Source organism: Pelobates fuscus, chromosome 13 (assembly GCF_036172605.1).
Source record: "Pelobates fuscus isolate aPelFus1 chromosome 13, aPelFus1.pri, whole genome shotgun sequence".
Taxonomy (NCBI): Eukaryota; Metazoa; Chordata; class Amphibia; order Anura; family Pelobatidae; genus Pelobates; species Pelobates fuscus.
Genome location: NC_086329.1, coordinates 111,589,006 through 111,603,399, shown reverse-complemented (window position 1 = coordinate 111,603,399; position 14,394 = coordinate 111,589,006). Strand labels below are relative to the sequence as shown.

Genomic DNA, 14,394 nt, shown 5'->3' with positions numbered 1-14,394 from the left:
TAATCCCTGCTGTCCTCATCCGGTACGGCTCTGTACGCCTCCGATACTTTACCAGCCAGCAGGGGTACTTGATCGTGTGGCCCAATCTCATGCAGCTGGCACAGTCTTTCAACGTCCTGCAAATATCCACCAATATCGCCCTCTGTGTCTGTGAAGTTTTTAAACGCTTGGTAGGGAATTTTTGGTTTTCCCTGTATGATGCTGTGTGGAGCCAGTGACCCCTCTATGGATGGCTGGTTTGTTTGTTTCTGTTTAGCCATGATGTATTCTTGCACATCTGCCATGATCCTGTCGAAAGTCTCCTGGGGTGGTGTGGTTGGGTACAGAGCTATCCTGCTCTTAAATTCTATTTCAAATTCTTTTGGCTCCTTCCTCATTGGAGGTGTTGCAGCAGCTGCTGCTCTGTCTCCTTCCATGAGCTCTGCGATTGGAACAGCCTTTGCCTTGTTGCTGGCTATTGTTCCTCTCGCCTCTAGTAACTCCTTTAATGTGCTCCGTTTCAAAAGTGTATAGTTCGTTTCCAGTCACCGGCTGTTCGTGTGTTTCCACGTGTTCCCGAACTCCGGTTTCATCCAAATGGTTGTACTCACGAATTGATGTTTCTTTCATTATGTTCATTTTAATTCTGCCGAACGCTGCTTTGCTGTGCGGTAAAAATCCCGTCGCTTGACACCAATTGTAGCGGAGTAGTAGTATTATCCACGGTATCTCCGCTAGTAGACAGGATAAGCAAATCCCAAAACAGGCAAAATGCAGGTAGCGTAGTTACAATCCCTTCCTCCCAAGAACTAGACGACACATACGTTGGAGGTCAACTGAGGTTTTTAATTACAGGCCCAGTATTTATATGGTTACAGATATACAGGGTTTCCCAAGTCCCAATGCAGGGTTTGTCCAGTAGGGGACTACATGTGGGACTGGGTTTTATACATATTTTACCCGGCATACATTGCTGTACCAAGGAGATACTCATCCCAGCATGCATTGCTAAGGGGAGTATCCCTTGGTACAGAGGAATACAGTTTTTACATTAAAATCCATAACTCACATAATATTTCTGTTATACAGCTTTTTAACCCTTCATTACATAGCTGGGACCTGGACGCACAGTTAAGTGAACTTGCACCCAGATCCCAGCACAATTGACCGAACGCCGTTCAGTTTCCCTTATCAGGTTCAATTTGTTTAAATGATTGCCTGAACTGAGGGAATGAAACTACCGAAAACAGTAAACTCTGAACGGCTTGCAAGTCCAGCTTGTGTATTTAGCACCCCAAAAAATTTCCGGCTTGTGTATTTAGCACCCCAAAAAATTTGAATTGGTCAAACTGCGCTGTAACCACAGTATTCAACGGTTCTATTTGACTCTCAGATATGAAGTGCACACCCCAAATTTACTTTTTATCACCCCAAAAATTTGAATGGGTCAAACTGCGCTGTATGCACAGTGTTTGACGGTTTTATTTGTAGGAGTTTGGACAGAAATAATTCAACTGCACAGTCTATATCAGGGATTAGGTTTAATCTGTGACATGGGAAGTTCTTGATGTCATTTAGAAAGGATTCAAGAATACATTTTTTAAAGGACCTGGTGATTTTAACCTTGGGAGAGGGTTTTGTAGCCTTTATTTTGTGCACGCAGTACACTAAGTAGCATGCGCAGCCTATTGCATTAGGGTGTGCACCCTAAAGCACAAGCACACGCGGCATATATATATATATATATATATATATGTATATATACACACACACAAAGCTGTGTGTGTGCTGTGTGAGGGTGCGGTTAGTGTGATGTGTGTGTGAGGGTGCTGGTAGTGTACTATGTGGGTGAGGGTGTTTGTGTGTGCGTGCTTGTGATGGTGCTGTGAATGTACTGTGTGTCAGGGTGCTGTTTGTGTGTGTGTGCGTGCTTGTGAGGGTGCTGTGAATGTACTGTGTGTCAGGGTGCTGTTTGTGTGTTTGTGTGTGTGCACTTGTGAGGGTGCTGTAAATGTACTGTGTGTGAGGGTGCTGTTTGTGTGTGAGGGTACTGGTAGTGTGCTGTGTGTGTGTGTTTGTTAGGGTCCTGTTTGTGTTTGTGAGGGTACTGTTAGTGTGCTGTGTGAACGTGAGGGTGCTGTTTGTGTAATGTGTGTGAGGGTGCTGTGTGTTTGTGAGGGTGCTGTGTGTGTGGGTGCTGTATATGTGTTGGTGCTGTATATGTGTGGGTGATGTGTATGTGTGTGGGTGATGTGTATGTGTGTTGGTGCTGTATGTGTTTTGGTGCTGTGTATGTATGTGGGTGCTGTGTATGTGTGTGGGTGCTGTGTATGTGTGTGGGTGCTGTGTATGTTTGTAGGTGCTGTGTATGTGTGTGGGTGCATGTGTGTGGGTGATTGTGGGGGGTGGAGGTGTGGGTACATTACTTAATATCCCCCCTCCCTTCTTACTTTATGTAGGGAGGGGGGATCCTTCCTTGCTGCCTTCCCTGGTGGTCCAGTGGAGGTGGGGGCAGATCAGTTATCCCCCCTCCCTCTTACCTTATGCCTGGGAGGGGGATCCTGCGGCTGCTGCTGCCATCCCTGGTGGTCCAGTGGAGAGTGAACTCTAGCCCCGCAGCGCTAGAGTTCACTCACGCGAGATCTGAGCGTTGCCGCGGCAACGCTCAGATCTCGCGAGAGGAACCCGGGGGAGCTGCTGGCAATAGCTCCCCGGGTCCTCTCCTGCCTCCCTCCATGCCTGTGAGCCGGTGAGGGGAGGCTGAGAGCAGAGCCGGTGCTCGGATAGCGCCGGCTCTGCATGAGCCGGCAGGGGAGATCCTGAGATCTCCCCTGCCGGTCTCAATACATAGGCGTGCCGCAGGGATTAGGGTGTGCCCAGGCACACCCGGCACACCCCGTGCGCACGCCTATGCTAAGTAGTGGTAACTGAAACTGTTGGGGAGAACACCGGCCTCCTGGATTCTATCAGGAGAAGTGGAGAGAATCCAATCTAGCAGGGTATGGTTAAGGCTTTTAATGCTTATGCGAGTTGGGGAGGAAATGAATTGCGTTAGCTGCAAAGTCTTGAACAGCAAGCAAGAACTATTATTTTTAAGATTCAGCCAATCAATATTAAAATCTCCAAAGACCAACAGTTCACTTTTTGGGTTTTGAGCTATAGTTTCACTAAGGAGATGGGCTATGTCAGAAAGGGAATGCACTAGGGAGCTAGGAGAGTGGTAGATTCCTGCAACAATGATTGATTTACTGCACGGGATCTTAATTGTGCCAGAAAGGAAATCCAAGGTGGCAGGAGAGCTGAACTTTATGGAATTGGTAACATAAATTAAAATGCTGCCTCCTCTTTTTGCTCTGTCATTTCTATGGCATGAATACCCACGTATTGCAATGTCAGGGTCAGGTATTTTTGCGGTCAGCCACGATTCAGAGAGCACAATGATTTTGGGCTTGTAATGTGAACACCATGCTTGCAGTGCATCCATTTTTGGTAGTAAGCTGTGGATATTACAGTGCACAAAGGAGAGGCCTTTTTTAGCTGGAAGGCTAGGAATGGAATGTGTTGGGGGACCAGGGTTAGACTCTACATCATGAGTAATAGGAATTTGGACATAATCTTAGTTTGGTAGTATTGCAATTAAAGTGTTTTTATACTTTTGTGGGGTTGTGGGTGGGGGTTGGAGGGCTTGATGGAAACAGATAAATTACAGCAACAAGGCAGGCCATGATGTAAAGGAATCTGGTTCTCAGATTGTGGTGAGAGGTGCTTAAGATGGTAGTGGTAGGAACATGACAGAAGTGTGAAGAGGGTTACAAAGAATATTAACACGGCCAAATGTGGAGCCATATACAGGAGGGGAGGCGATGAAATCAAAAATGAAATAGGTTACAAATAATGCATATATGGTGAGGAAGTAGTACTTACACTACACATATGGCTAGGTACAGAACACAAACATGGTCAAGCTCAACAGCGTGGGGATGATAATGGAACAGTCTGCTGTTTTCCTCCTTGCGTCCTCCTTGGTGAACTCCCTTGGTAAACTCCTAGAATTCAGGTTACTTATTGGAAGTTGGCACTTGATGGATAGTGGCACACAGATGGAATGTGGCATGTGCTCCCTTTGGTTGTATTCTCCCCAGTATCTTAACTAAAAAAGAATACTATTGAGTTGGTTATTAGATTATGTAAAGGGTATTGTACAATGTGTCTTGGTGTCCAGCGGGAAATTAAGTTATCATGTCTTGACCTAATTATGTCCCAGACACCAAGACACCAGGGAGTGGTTTGCATTGTTCTGGCTATTATGGCCAGGTAGCGGTTTGCATTGTTCTCCTATTTTGTGTAGGGGGATACATGCAAGTGTTTTCCCTGAAATAAACAGTTCTCTTGTTTTACCCGATACGACTGGTCTTGTCCACTATACAGGGGAATTTTACAAAGTTACAGAGTGTTATGATCACTGTATGCTGTATCTGAATACAGGACTGAGAGAGGTGACCAAGGGACACTAAGAGACCCTGCTACCCATGACAGGCATATCGGAAGTTATTAACATGTTCATTACTATAAAACAATAGATTGTACTCAATTTCCATTTTACCACAAATATCCACAAATATAATAAGTTATGTAAAACAGCCAATGCCAGTATTGACATTTTGTATTCTGTATTCTTGATAGCCTCAATTAAGGTTTGCCACTATATCTCTTTTTTTTTCAGGTTAATAAATACTTAAAAAACATGCATTTTATAAACACAGCAGAGGAAGATATTTATTTTGATGAAAATGGAGATTTTAATTCTCAACTTGACATTTTGAACTGGATTGTAAACCCAGACCAATCTATTGATACCATTAAAGTTGGACACTATAATCAACAATCTCTCCAAGACCTAACAATAAATAAGGAAATGATAACATGGAATCCAGCATTTCAACAGGTGGCTGCAACACTTTATGTATAAAAGTCTACTTTTTATAAAATGTTACTGATTCTTTAGATATGTGTTTAACCTCCCTGGCGGTATGATTATGTCAGGAATTTTGTACCAAAAGCGGTACCATTTTTTTGCATTTGAATTACCCGCCCAGTTCCGCCCCCATGAGCCTCTGCGGCTCACAGAGACGGAACCAGGAAGTCAGATGGAGGCATCCGCCGGGGCTCTCACCGGCAATCACAGCGCGGGGACATCGCTGGATCGCAAGGAGAAGTTAACCCCTTCAGGACGGAGTCAATAGTGCACGTTCTGATCAAAACAAAACGTAAACAAAAACTGGAATTTGCGCTATATGTCTGTTCACCCGTAGTTCCCCTCTTTCAAATTATATGCACCCACACTTATTATATATCATTTTGTTCAGGAGAAACAGGGCTTTAATCTATCATTAACTATTCATATATGGAACATCATTTATTATGAATAAAAGTAAAAAAAATGTGAGAAAATAAGATTTTTTTTTAAATTTGCATTTCCGTCTGACATTTTAACTGTGAATGTCATAATACTTTTAGGTTTTACTGCAAAAAATGCACATATTTGTAATCAGCGATGTCTCACGAGTACAACAGTACCCCCCATTAACAGGTTTTATGGTGTTTTCGAAAGTTACAGGGTCAAATATAGAACATTCCATTTTCAAATTGAAATTTGCCAGATTGGTAATGTTACCTTTGAGACGGTGTGGTAGCCCAGGAATGAGAATTACCCCCATAATGGCATACCATTTGAAAAAGTAGACAAGCCAAGGTATTGAAAGTGGGGTATGTTTAGTCTTTTTTAGTAGCCACTTAGTCACAAACACTGGCCAAAGTTAGCGTTCATATTTGTTTTTGTGTGAAAAAAGCAAAAAACGAATATTTGGCCAGTGTTTGTGACTAAGTGGCTACTAAGAAAGACTGGACATACCCCACTTGCAATACCTCAGGTTGTCTACTTTTGCAAATGGTATGCCATCATGGGGGTAATTCTCATTCCTGGGCTACCATACGCTCTCAAAGGCAACATAACCAATCTGGCAAATTTCAATGTGAAAAAAATGAAATGCAAGCCTTATATGTGACTCTCTAACTTTCCAAAACACCATAAAACCTGTACATGGGGGGTACTGTTATTCTCGGGAGACTTCACTAAACACAAATATTAGTGTTTTAAAACAGTAAAACATATTACAACAATAATATAGACCATAAAAGTGCAGTTCGCTTGTAAAAAATGCAAAAAACTTCACTTTTACTTAAAATATCATCGTTGTAATACAATTTACCAGTTTGAAACACGAATATTTGAGTTCAGCGAAGTCTCCCGAGTAAAACAGTACCCCCCATGTACAGGTTTTATGGTGTCTTGGAGAGTTACAGGGTCAAATATAGTGCTTGCGAATTAAATTCTCTGCACTTTCTCCCTGTGTTGTCAGGCATGTCAATCAAATTTTAATTAATCAAATCACATAATTACGTTAAAAGATTATTTAAATATACATGTAGAATTTTAATATATATGCATTTATAGGTATTTAAATTCTACGCGTATACTAATGTAATCTTTTATGTAATTATATGTATTTATCTATATATATATATATATATATATATTTGCGGTTATTTGTATTTTATATATATATATATATAGATATATATAGAATGTAATTCTAAGTGTATTTTGTTACCAATATATATATATATTAATAACAAAATACAGTTAGAATGAAATTACATATGCATATTGTGATCCTTGTTAGTAGATAGCACGGTCCTCTAGGGCAAAATATGCACAGTCCTTTTATTTTCTTATAATCCCGGCAACTTTATTTGTAAATTTACACATCAGGCAGCAGCAAACGAAACATAAATGCAATGATGTAACACAAATCCCTACAACAAAAAGCCTAGCTCGTCTGAGCACTAACTCACAGCAGATTCCCTATCTATCAGGGGTTAAACTATAACAAAATTTGTGGGTTTCACCAACCTAGTGTATTTGTCTGCTCTCAGCACTCCAGTGCTCCAAGCCAGCCTTGACTGCTTCTTCTCAGCACTCCTAGTGCTCCAAGCCAGCACTCCCAGTGCCTCAAGCCAGCACTCCCAGTGCCTAGTCTCCTTGACTCTCTTACTGGAGAGAACACCCTCTCTCCTACCTGCTTCCTAAGAGGAAGCCAGCAATCCCCCTGTACCTGCCTAGCAGGGAGTGGTTTATTCCCACTGCTCCAGCTGATCATCTGCAGCTGAGTAGTGGGTTGGAGACTGTCCAAAAACCCTGGCCTGGATCTTTGTCTCCCAAGAAAACCACTAAACTGTGGAGTGGAGCATTGGCCCTCCCTTCTCTCCAAATACTCCACCCCAGGGGCCCATAACTAAACAACGCTTTGTGTTGTACAAAACACAAACTACATATACTCCCCCTGGGGTTAAATGGCTTCTCTGCCTTCACTTTATCACATATCCTCCCCCCCCAGCTCAGACCCATCGGGTCGAGCGGCCTTAAAACACAAACCGTGAACATTCACGTCACCTAGGGCTGTACCAGCCCTGACTTGCTCCTCAGTTACAGGAAGTGGCCTATTGTAGATGGCCGCTACCTTGCTCCCTTGTAGTTTAAGGAACCCCCACCCAAGTGGATAACCAAAACAGTTAGCTACCTCAAATCCCAGATAACGCTTAGCAGTGTTAGCGGTCAAACCGGCAGCCCTTACATTACTCACAACTAACTGGACCTTCATCAGGTGTGCTACCCAGTCCACCATGTGAATCACCACATCACCAAGGTGGGCAGCTGCATACTCTTGCTGGAACAGAACACTTTTCATCAAAGTAACCTCACTCCCTGAATCTATCAGTGCTTGTGCGCTCTTCCCTACCACCATCACCACTTTTATCTGTGCTGTACCACCACCAGTCACCATACACCTCTTTAAGCAGGTCAATACAATCCCATGCAGAACCCTTATTACTATGTCATATTGTAGTGGCTCTTCACTGTCAGGACAGTTATATGCAATATGTCCTTGCATGTGGCAGTTGAAGCATCGGAGTTGTTTCTCAGTCTGGTCTTGTAGCCAAAATGGGGTTTTTAGGTACGTTCTACCATCATAGTTATATTGTCCTCCCTTTCCATTTTCCGCTTTCCTTTTCCCTGCTTTATCTCCTTCACTTTCAGGTCTTTCTTTTTTCGTACCCTCATTTTCACTATCATCACTACCGGAGCTGCGCTGCAAGGACTTCTTATTCGTCTTAGGGTCAGGTTTAAAATCATCCTCACCGTCGTCAGATGACACAATTTTCCTCTTCATTCTAGGAAATTCATCCTCTGAATTGTCTTCTATCTTAGCGGGCTTTTCATCCTCTGAATCAGAAGGAATACTTTTAGGAGGAGCTTTATCGTCATTAATAACCATTGGCTCAGGTACATCATCATCAGAATCAATAACTGCACGCTTAGCAGGAACTTGATCTTCAGTATCGCTTGCTGTGTGCTTCGGGGGAGCCTCATCGGAGTCACTTCCTGCCTTCTTTGCTGGAGCATTATCTTCAGAGTCGCTCGCTGAATGTTTGGCAGAGGTTGTCCGCTTAGACAGATGCTTTGAAGAAGCTACATGTTTATTGTCAGCTACACGCTTCAGAGGAGCTTCATCTTCAGAGTCACTTTTTGCGTGCTTTGCAACTTTCTTTCGCTTATTGGCAGCTATGCGCTTAGCAGGCGTCTCATCTTCAGAGTCACTTGCAACCCGCCTTGCAGGAGCTTCATCATTCTCTGATCCACTGGCACCCCCTCTCCTGTCCTCCTCTGCATCGCTATGTTCATTCTCGTACTGGTGCCCTGAACTTCCAACTTCATTCGCTTCGCCCTCAGAGGCAGAGTCACGCTCATCCTTCACTGGAACAGGTCCCTCCGTGAAGGGCTCCACAACATCCTCCATCTGTTCTGTGAATCCCTGGGAACCAGGGGCGTACCTAGAGCATTTGGCACCCGGGGCGGACCCTGAGTGTGGCACCCCCCCCCCCATAATAAAAATGTAAAAAAACACCCACATATTTTTTCAATATTTTCAATACCAGTGCTTTTGTAGAAAAGGGCTGGTGAGAACCTTCTAGAAAACTCCTGCCCTGCCCCTTTCTACAAAGCCCCTGGTCTCGCCCTTCATATAAAAACCCTGCACCCCGATCACATAAATTTCATTCACTCCCTACACATAAAAATCCTGCACACCCCCTTAATAAAAAACCCTGCACACCCCCTTAATAAAAAACAAAAACGTGCACAACCCCTCTTAATAACAAAAACCTGCACACTCCCCTTATAAAAACCCTGCACACCCCCTTAACAAAAAAACAAAAATCTGCAGTGCACATCCTCCCTTAATAAATAGAATACTGCAACCCCCTTAATCAAAAAAAACCTGCACCCCCATTATTTAAACCTCCCCCTTTAATTCTTTAATCCACAGCCCCCTTTAATTAATCCACACCCCCCTTAATTAATACACCCCCCTTAATAAATCCTCACCCCCCCTTAATTAATACACCCCCTTAATTAATCCTCACTCCCCCTTAATTAATACACCCCCTTAATCAATCAACACACCCCTTAATTAATACACCCCCCTTAATTAATCCACACACCCCTTAATTAATACACCCCCTTAATTAATTCTCACTCCCCCTTAATACACCCCACTTAATTAATCCACACCCCCTTAATTAATCCACACCCCCTTAATTAATACACCCCCCTTAATTAATCCACACACCCCTTAATTATTACACCCCCTTAATTAATCCACTCACCCCTTAATTAATTCACTCACCCCTTAATTAATCCTCACTCCCCCTTAATACACCACCCTTAATTAATACTCACTCTCCCCTTAATTAATAAACCCCCCTTAATTAATCCACTCACCCCTTAATTAATCCTCACTCCCCCTTAATACACCACCCTTAATTAATACTCACTCTCCCCTTAATTAATAAACCCTCCTTAATTAATCCACACCCCCCTTCATTAATACACCCCCCTTAATTAACCCACACCCCCTTAATACACCCCCTTAATCCACACCCCCCTTAATTAATACTCACTCCCCCCTTAATTAATACCCCCCCCTTAATTAATCAATACACCCCCTTAATTAATACACCCCCCTTAATTAATACACCCCCCTTAATTAATCAATACACCCCCCTTAATTAATACACCCCCTTAATTAATACACCCCCCTTAATTAATCCTCACTCCCCCTTAATTAATACACCCCCTTAATTAATCAACACACCCCTTAATTAATACACCCCCCTTAATTAATCCACACACCCCTTAATTATTACACCCCTTAATTAATCCACTCACCCCTTAATTAATCAAATCACCCCTTAATTAATCCTCACTCCCCCTTAATACACCACCCTTAATTAATACTCACTCTCCCCTTAATTAATCCACACCCCCTTAATTAATCCACACCCCCTTAATTAATACACCCCCTTAATTAACCCACACCCCCTTAGTACACCCCCCTTAATTAATACTCACTCCCCCCTTAATTAATACTCCCCCTTAATTAATCAATACACCCCCCTTAATTAATACACCCCTTAATTAATACACCCCCTTAATTAATACACCCCCCTTAATACTCACTCCCCCCTTAATTAATACACCCCCCTTAATTAATACACCCCCTTAATTAATACTCACTCAAACCTTAATTAATCCTCCCCCTTAATTAATCAATACCCCCCCTTAATTAATACACCCCCCTTAATTAATACACCCCCTTAATTAATACTCACTCAAACCTTAATTAATACACCCCCCTTAATTAATACACCCCCCTTAATTAATACTCACTGAAACCTTAATACACCCCCCTTAATTAATACACCCCCTTAATTAATATACCCCCTTAATTAATACTCACTCCCCCTTAATTAATACAGCCCCCTTAATTAATACAGCCCCCTTAATTAATACACCCCCCTTAATTAATACACCCCCCCCTTAATTAAACCTCCCTCCCCTTTAATTCTTTAATCCATTATCCACCCCCCCCCCCCTTTAATTAATTTAGCCCCATCACATAAAATTACTACTTACATTTTATTGATGCCTTGACGACTGGGTGCCTCACCGCCCGGATCCTTCCGCTGAAGATCCGTGAAGGCGGGCTGACGGCGCTGCGCACGACGTCATCACGTTGCGCGACGCCGCGGCCCGCAACACTCCTCCCCTTCTCATCCTTGTAGTAAGTCCTGCCGGGCCGCAAAGGTGCTGCGGCTGTGCGCAGCGTAATGATGGGGGCCGGGGGGTGACACATGACACCGGACGTCATGGCACCCCCCTAGTCAGTGGCACCCGGGGCGGGCCGCCCCCCCCGCCCCCCCCTTAGTACGCCACTGCTGGGAACCTTCCTTGCTTTCTACGGTTAATGCTGCAGGTGTCACCTCTATATCCTCAGGGGGTTTGCCAGGGAGGCTGTCTAGAGCAACCTCCTCATGCATGAATGCAGCCTTTGATCTCAGCTCCATCCCATCATACTTGGCCTGGCCTGGTATGGAGCGCTGTTCTTGTGCCGGAGGCCCAGACTCCCGGCTTAGCTCATCTTTCCTTTGCCTGGTTTCCTCCCCAGGGGTATCCTCTGATTGCTCGGCCTTGAGCAGCCACCTCTCAATGTTAGCAATGCTTTCCTCTGGGCTGTCTGGCGGTCTCCCTGCTCCCTCAGGGGTGTACAGAGACGCAGTTATGGCCTCTCGCTGGGTCATGACAGCCCCGGTATCAAACAGCCGGTCAGGCATTCCGAGCTCCGCCTTTAATTCCATGGCTGTGTCCCCAGAATCTGCCAGCTGTTCCAGGTAGTCAGTGCACCCAGGCCTTGTAGCAGCAGCAGGTGTCTCAGAAATATTTAATTCTGCTATGCCAATGTCATCTACATTGTCACTTTCGACTTGGTTGGGCTTAGGTGCAGACATACCCATCTTGTCACGACAGCTTGGTTCTGTAACTGTCGCTCTCTCTTGACTTAGATCAGAAGCAGCTACTTTGCCTTTCTTATTTTGACTTCGTTTTGCCACTACTTCTCTGCCTTGCTTTTCTCTGCCAAACTGTCCAACAGCTGGTTGCACTTTTTGGGTAGCCTCTTCTACTAAACAGTGCACAGTATTTTTTAGCTCAACTGGGGTGCTTTGCTTCTCTCTATTAAGCTCAGCTCCTTCGCTGTTGTCTTCTCTGACTCCCCAAGTCAGTCTGCTTCTCATGCCTTTAACTTGTTCACTTGGGTGAACATCAGCGGCTTCTGCTTCTGCTTCATTTTTCTTTCCCTGGCTGTATCCACTAGCTTCACTTGCACCTTCCGGGTGGGTTTTGCTTACGACCAACACTTGGCCTTGCGTACATTTATTTCTCATCTTTGCAGTTTTCTTTAGGATGTTTCTGCATGCTTTGGTCTTATCACCTTTACATGGGGTATTTTTACTTGTCTCATGCTTTATAGCACAAACCGACTTTACACTGCTGGCCTCAGTCACAGTCTTTCTTTCTCCTTTCGTTGCCTTGGGAAGATTTCTCAGTACCTTTCTATTTCCAAATGCCTTTCCAGCTTTCTCTTGAAACATGCAAGATTCAGTGTCTGAGCTTGAAAATGTTTTAGTTTCCAACTCTTTTTCTAAGACTTCATCTGTTGTGATGTCACTCAGAGCAAGTTTGAGGCTTTCACGTGAAGCTGCAATGTTTTGATTTTCATATAAACACTTGTCAACTTCAGTAATCAGGTTGTCTTGTTCGCCCTTCGGAGTCCTCTGACCTTTCTTACTTTGGCGCATGTCATCAGTGTCACCATCACTGCCTCTTGACAATTCCGCTTTTTCCTTTAGTTTTGCTGGTCTCATTGCTACCTTTTTTTCTTTTGCTTTTTGTTCCTTGGAGGATCCAGCTGCCTTTTCACTCTCTTCCACGTTATCACTACTTTCAGGCTCAGTTATATCCTTCTTGCCTTCTAATTCCTGTTCTCTCTCTTCTGCGTGTTTCTCAACATCACGCTTTGCTTCCTCCATGCTTTTCAGCTTGCTAAAGACTTCTTCTACTGCCTCTGTTATCTCATGCAGGATGTCAGTAGCTTGGTTACGGGGTCCCTTGTCCCCACGCTCCCTGCAGGGGGCAATCTGCAAATCCTCAGTAAGGGCAGCTCTATGCTCCTGCTGAGCGTCCCTCAGGTTCTTAACCTGTGCAGCCAGGAAACTGTTTGTGCCTTGTTGTTTAGCGGTTGCCTGTACCACAGCCTTCAGCAGGTCCTCCATTATAGCACCACGCAGGTAACAGTCTTAAAGGTACAGTGTTTTTTTTTTTTTTTCGATTAGCAGGTCTGACAAAATAAAAGTCCTCAATAAGCAGACCAACGGATGACTGGCACACCCACAGACCCTCAATGTGCTACTGTGCCTGCATTCTCCACCATATTGTGATCCTTGTTAGTAGATAGCACGGTCCTCTAGGGCAAAATATGCACAGTCCTTTTATTTTCTTATAATCCCGGCAACTTTATTTGTAAATTTACACATCAGGCAGCAGCAAACGAAACATAAATGCAATGATGTAACACAAATCCCTACAACAAAAAGCCTAGCTCGTCTGAGCACTAACTCACATCAGATTCCCTATCTATCAGGGGTTAAACTATAACAAAATTTGTGGGTTTCACCAACCTAGTGTATTTGTCTGCTCTCAGCACTCCAGTGCTCCAAGCCAGCCTTGACTGCTTCTTCTCAGCACTCCTAGTGCTCCAAGTCAGCACTCCCAGTGCCTCAAGCCAGCACTCCCAGTGCCTAGTCTCCTTGACTCTCTTACTGGAGAGAACACCCTCTCTCCTACCTGCTTCCTAAGAGGAAGCCAGCAATCCCCCTGTACCTGCCTAGCAGGGAGTGGTTTATTCCCACTGCTCCAGCTGATCATCTGCAGCTGAGTAGTGGGTTGGAGACTGTCCAAAAACCCTGGCCTGGATCTTTGTCTCCCAAGAAAACCACTAAACTGTGTAGTGGAGCATTGGCCCTCCCTTCTCTCCAAATACTCCACCCCAGGGGCCCATAACTAAACAACGCTTTGTGTTGTACAAAACACAAACTACATATACTCCCCCTGGGGTTAAATGGCTTCTCTGCCTTCACTTTATCACAATATATAATTTATATTAAATTTTGTTTCAATATTTTATTTATTTATTTTATTATTTTATTTATTTATTATTTTAATTATACGTATTTATATATAATATATATAGATGTACATCTATTATATATATAATATATATACATATTATATATATATATATAAAAATATATTTAATTTATTTTTACACTTGTGTTTTATTTTTTTTTTATACTTCCCACCAGCAGGGGGACTGTCTGATATTTCAAACAGTCCCCCTG

The 14,394-nt window shown here is 43.6% G+C and overlaps 1 protein-coding gene across 1 annotated transcript in view; it reads left to right on the top strand.

The window, feature by feature from the left end:
• LOC134582718 (vomeronasal type-2 receptor 26-like) overlaps window positions 1–14,394 on the top strand; it is a 72,369-nt gene that overhangs the window by 42,424 nt on the left and 15,551 nt on the right. Inside the window, exon 5 of the mRNA XM_063439360.1 lies at window positions 4,674–4,924. Within this exon, the coding sequence (XP_063295430.1) occupies window positions 4,674–4,924 (251 nt within the window). The remainder of the gene's footprint in view (window positions 1–4,673; window positions 4,925–14,394) is intronic.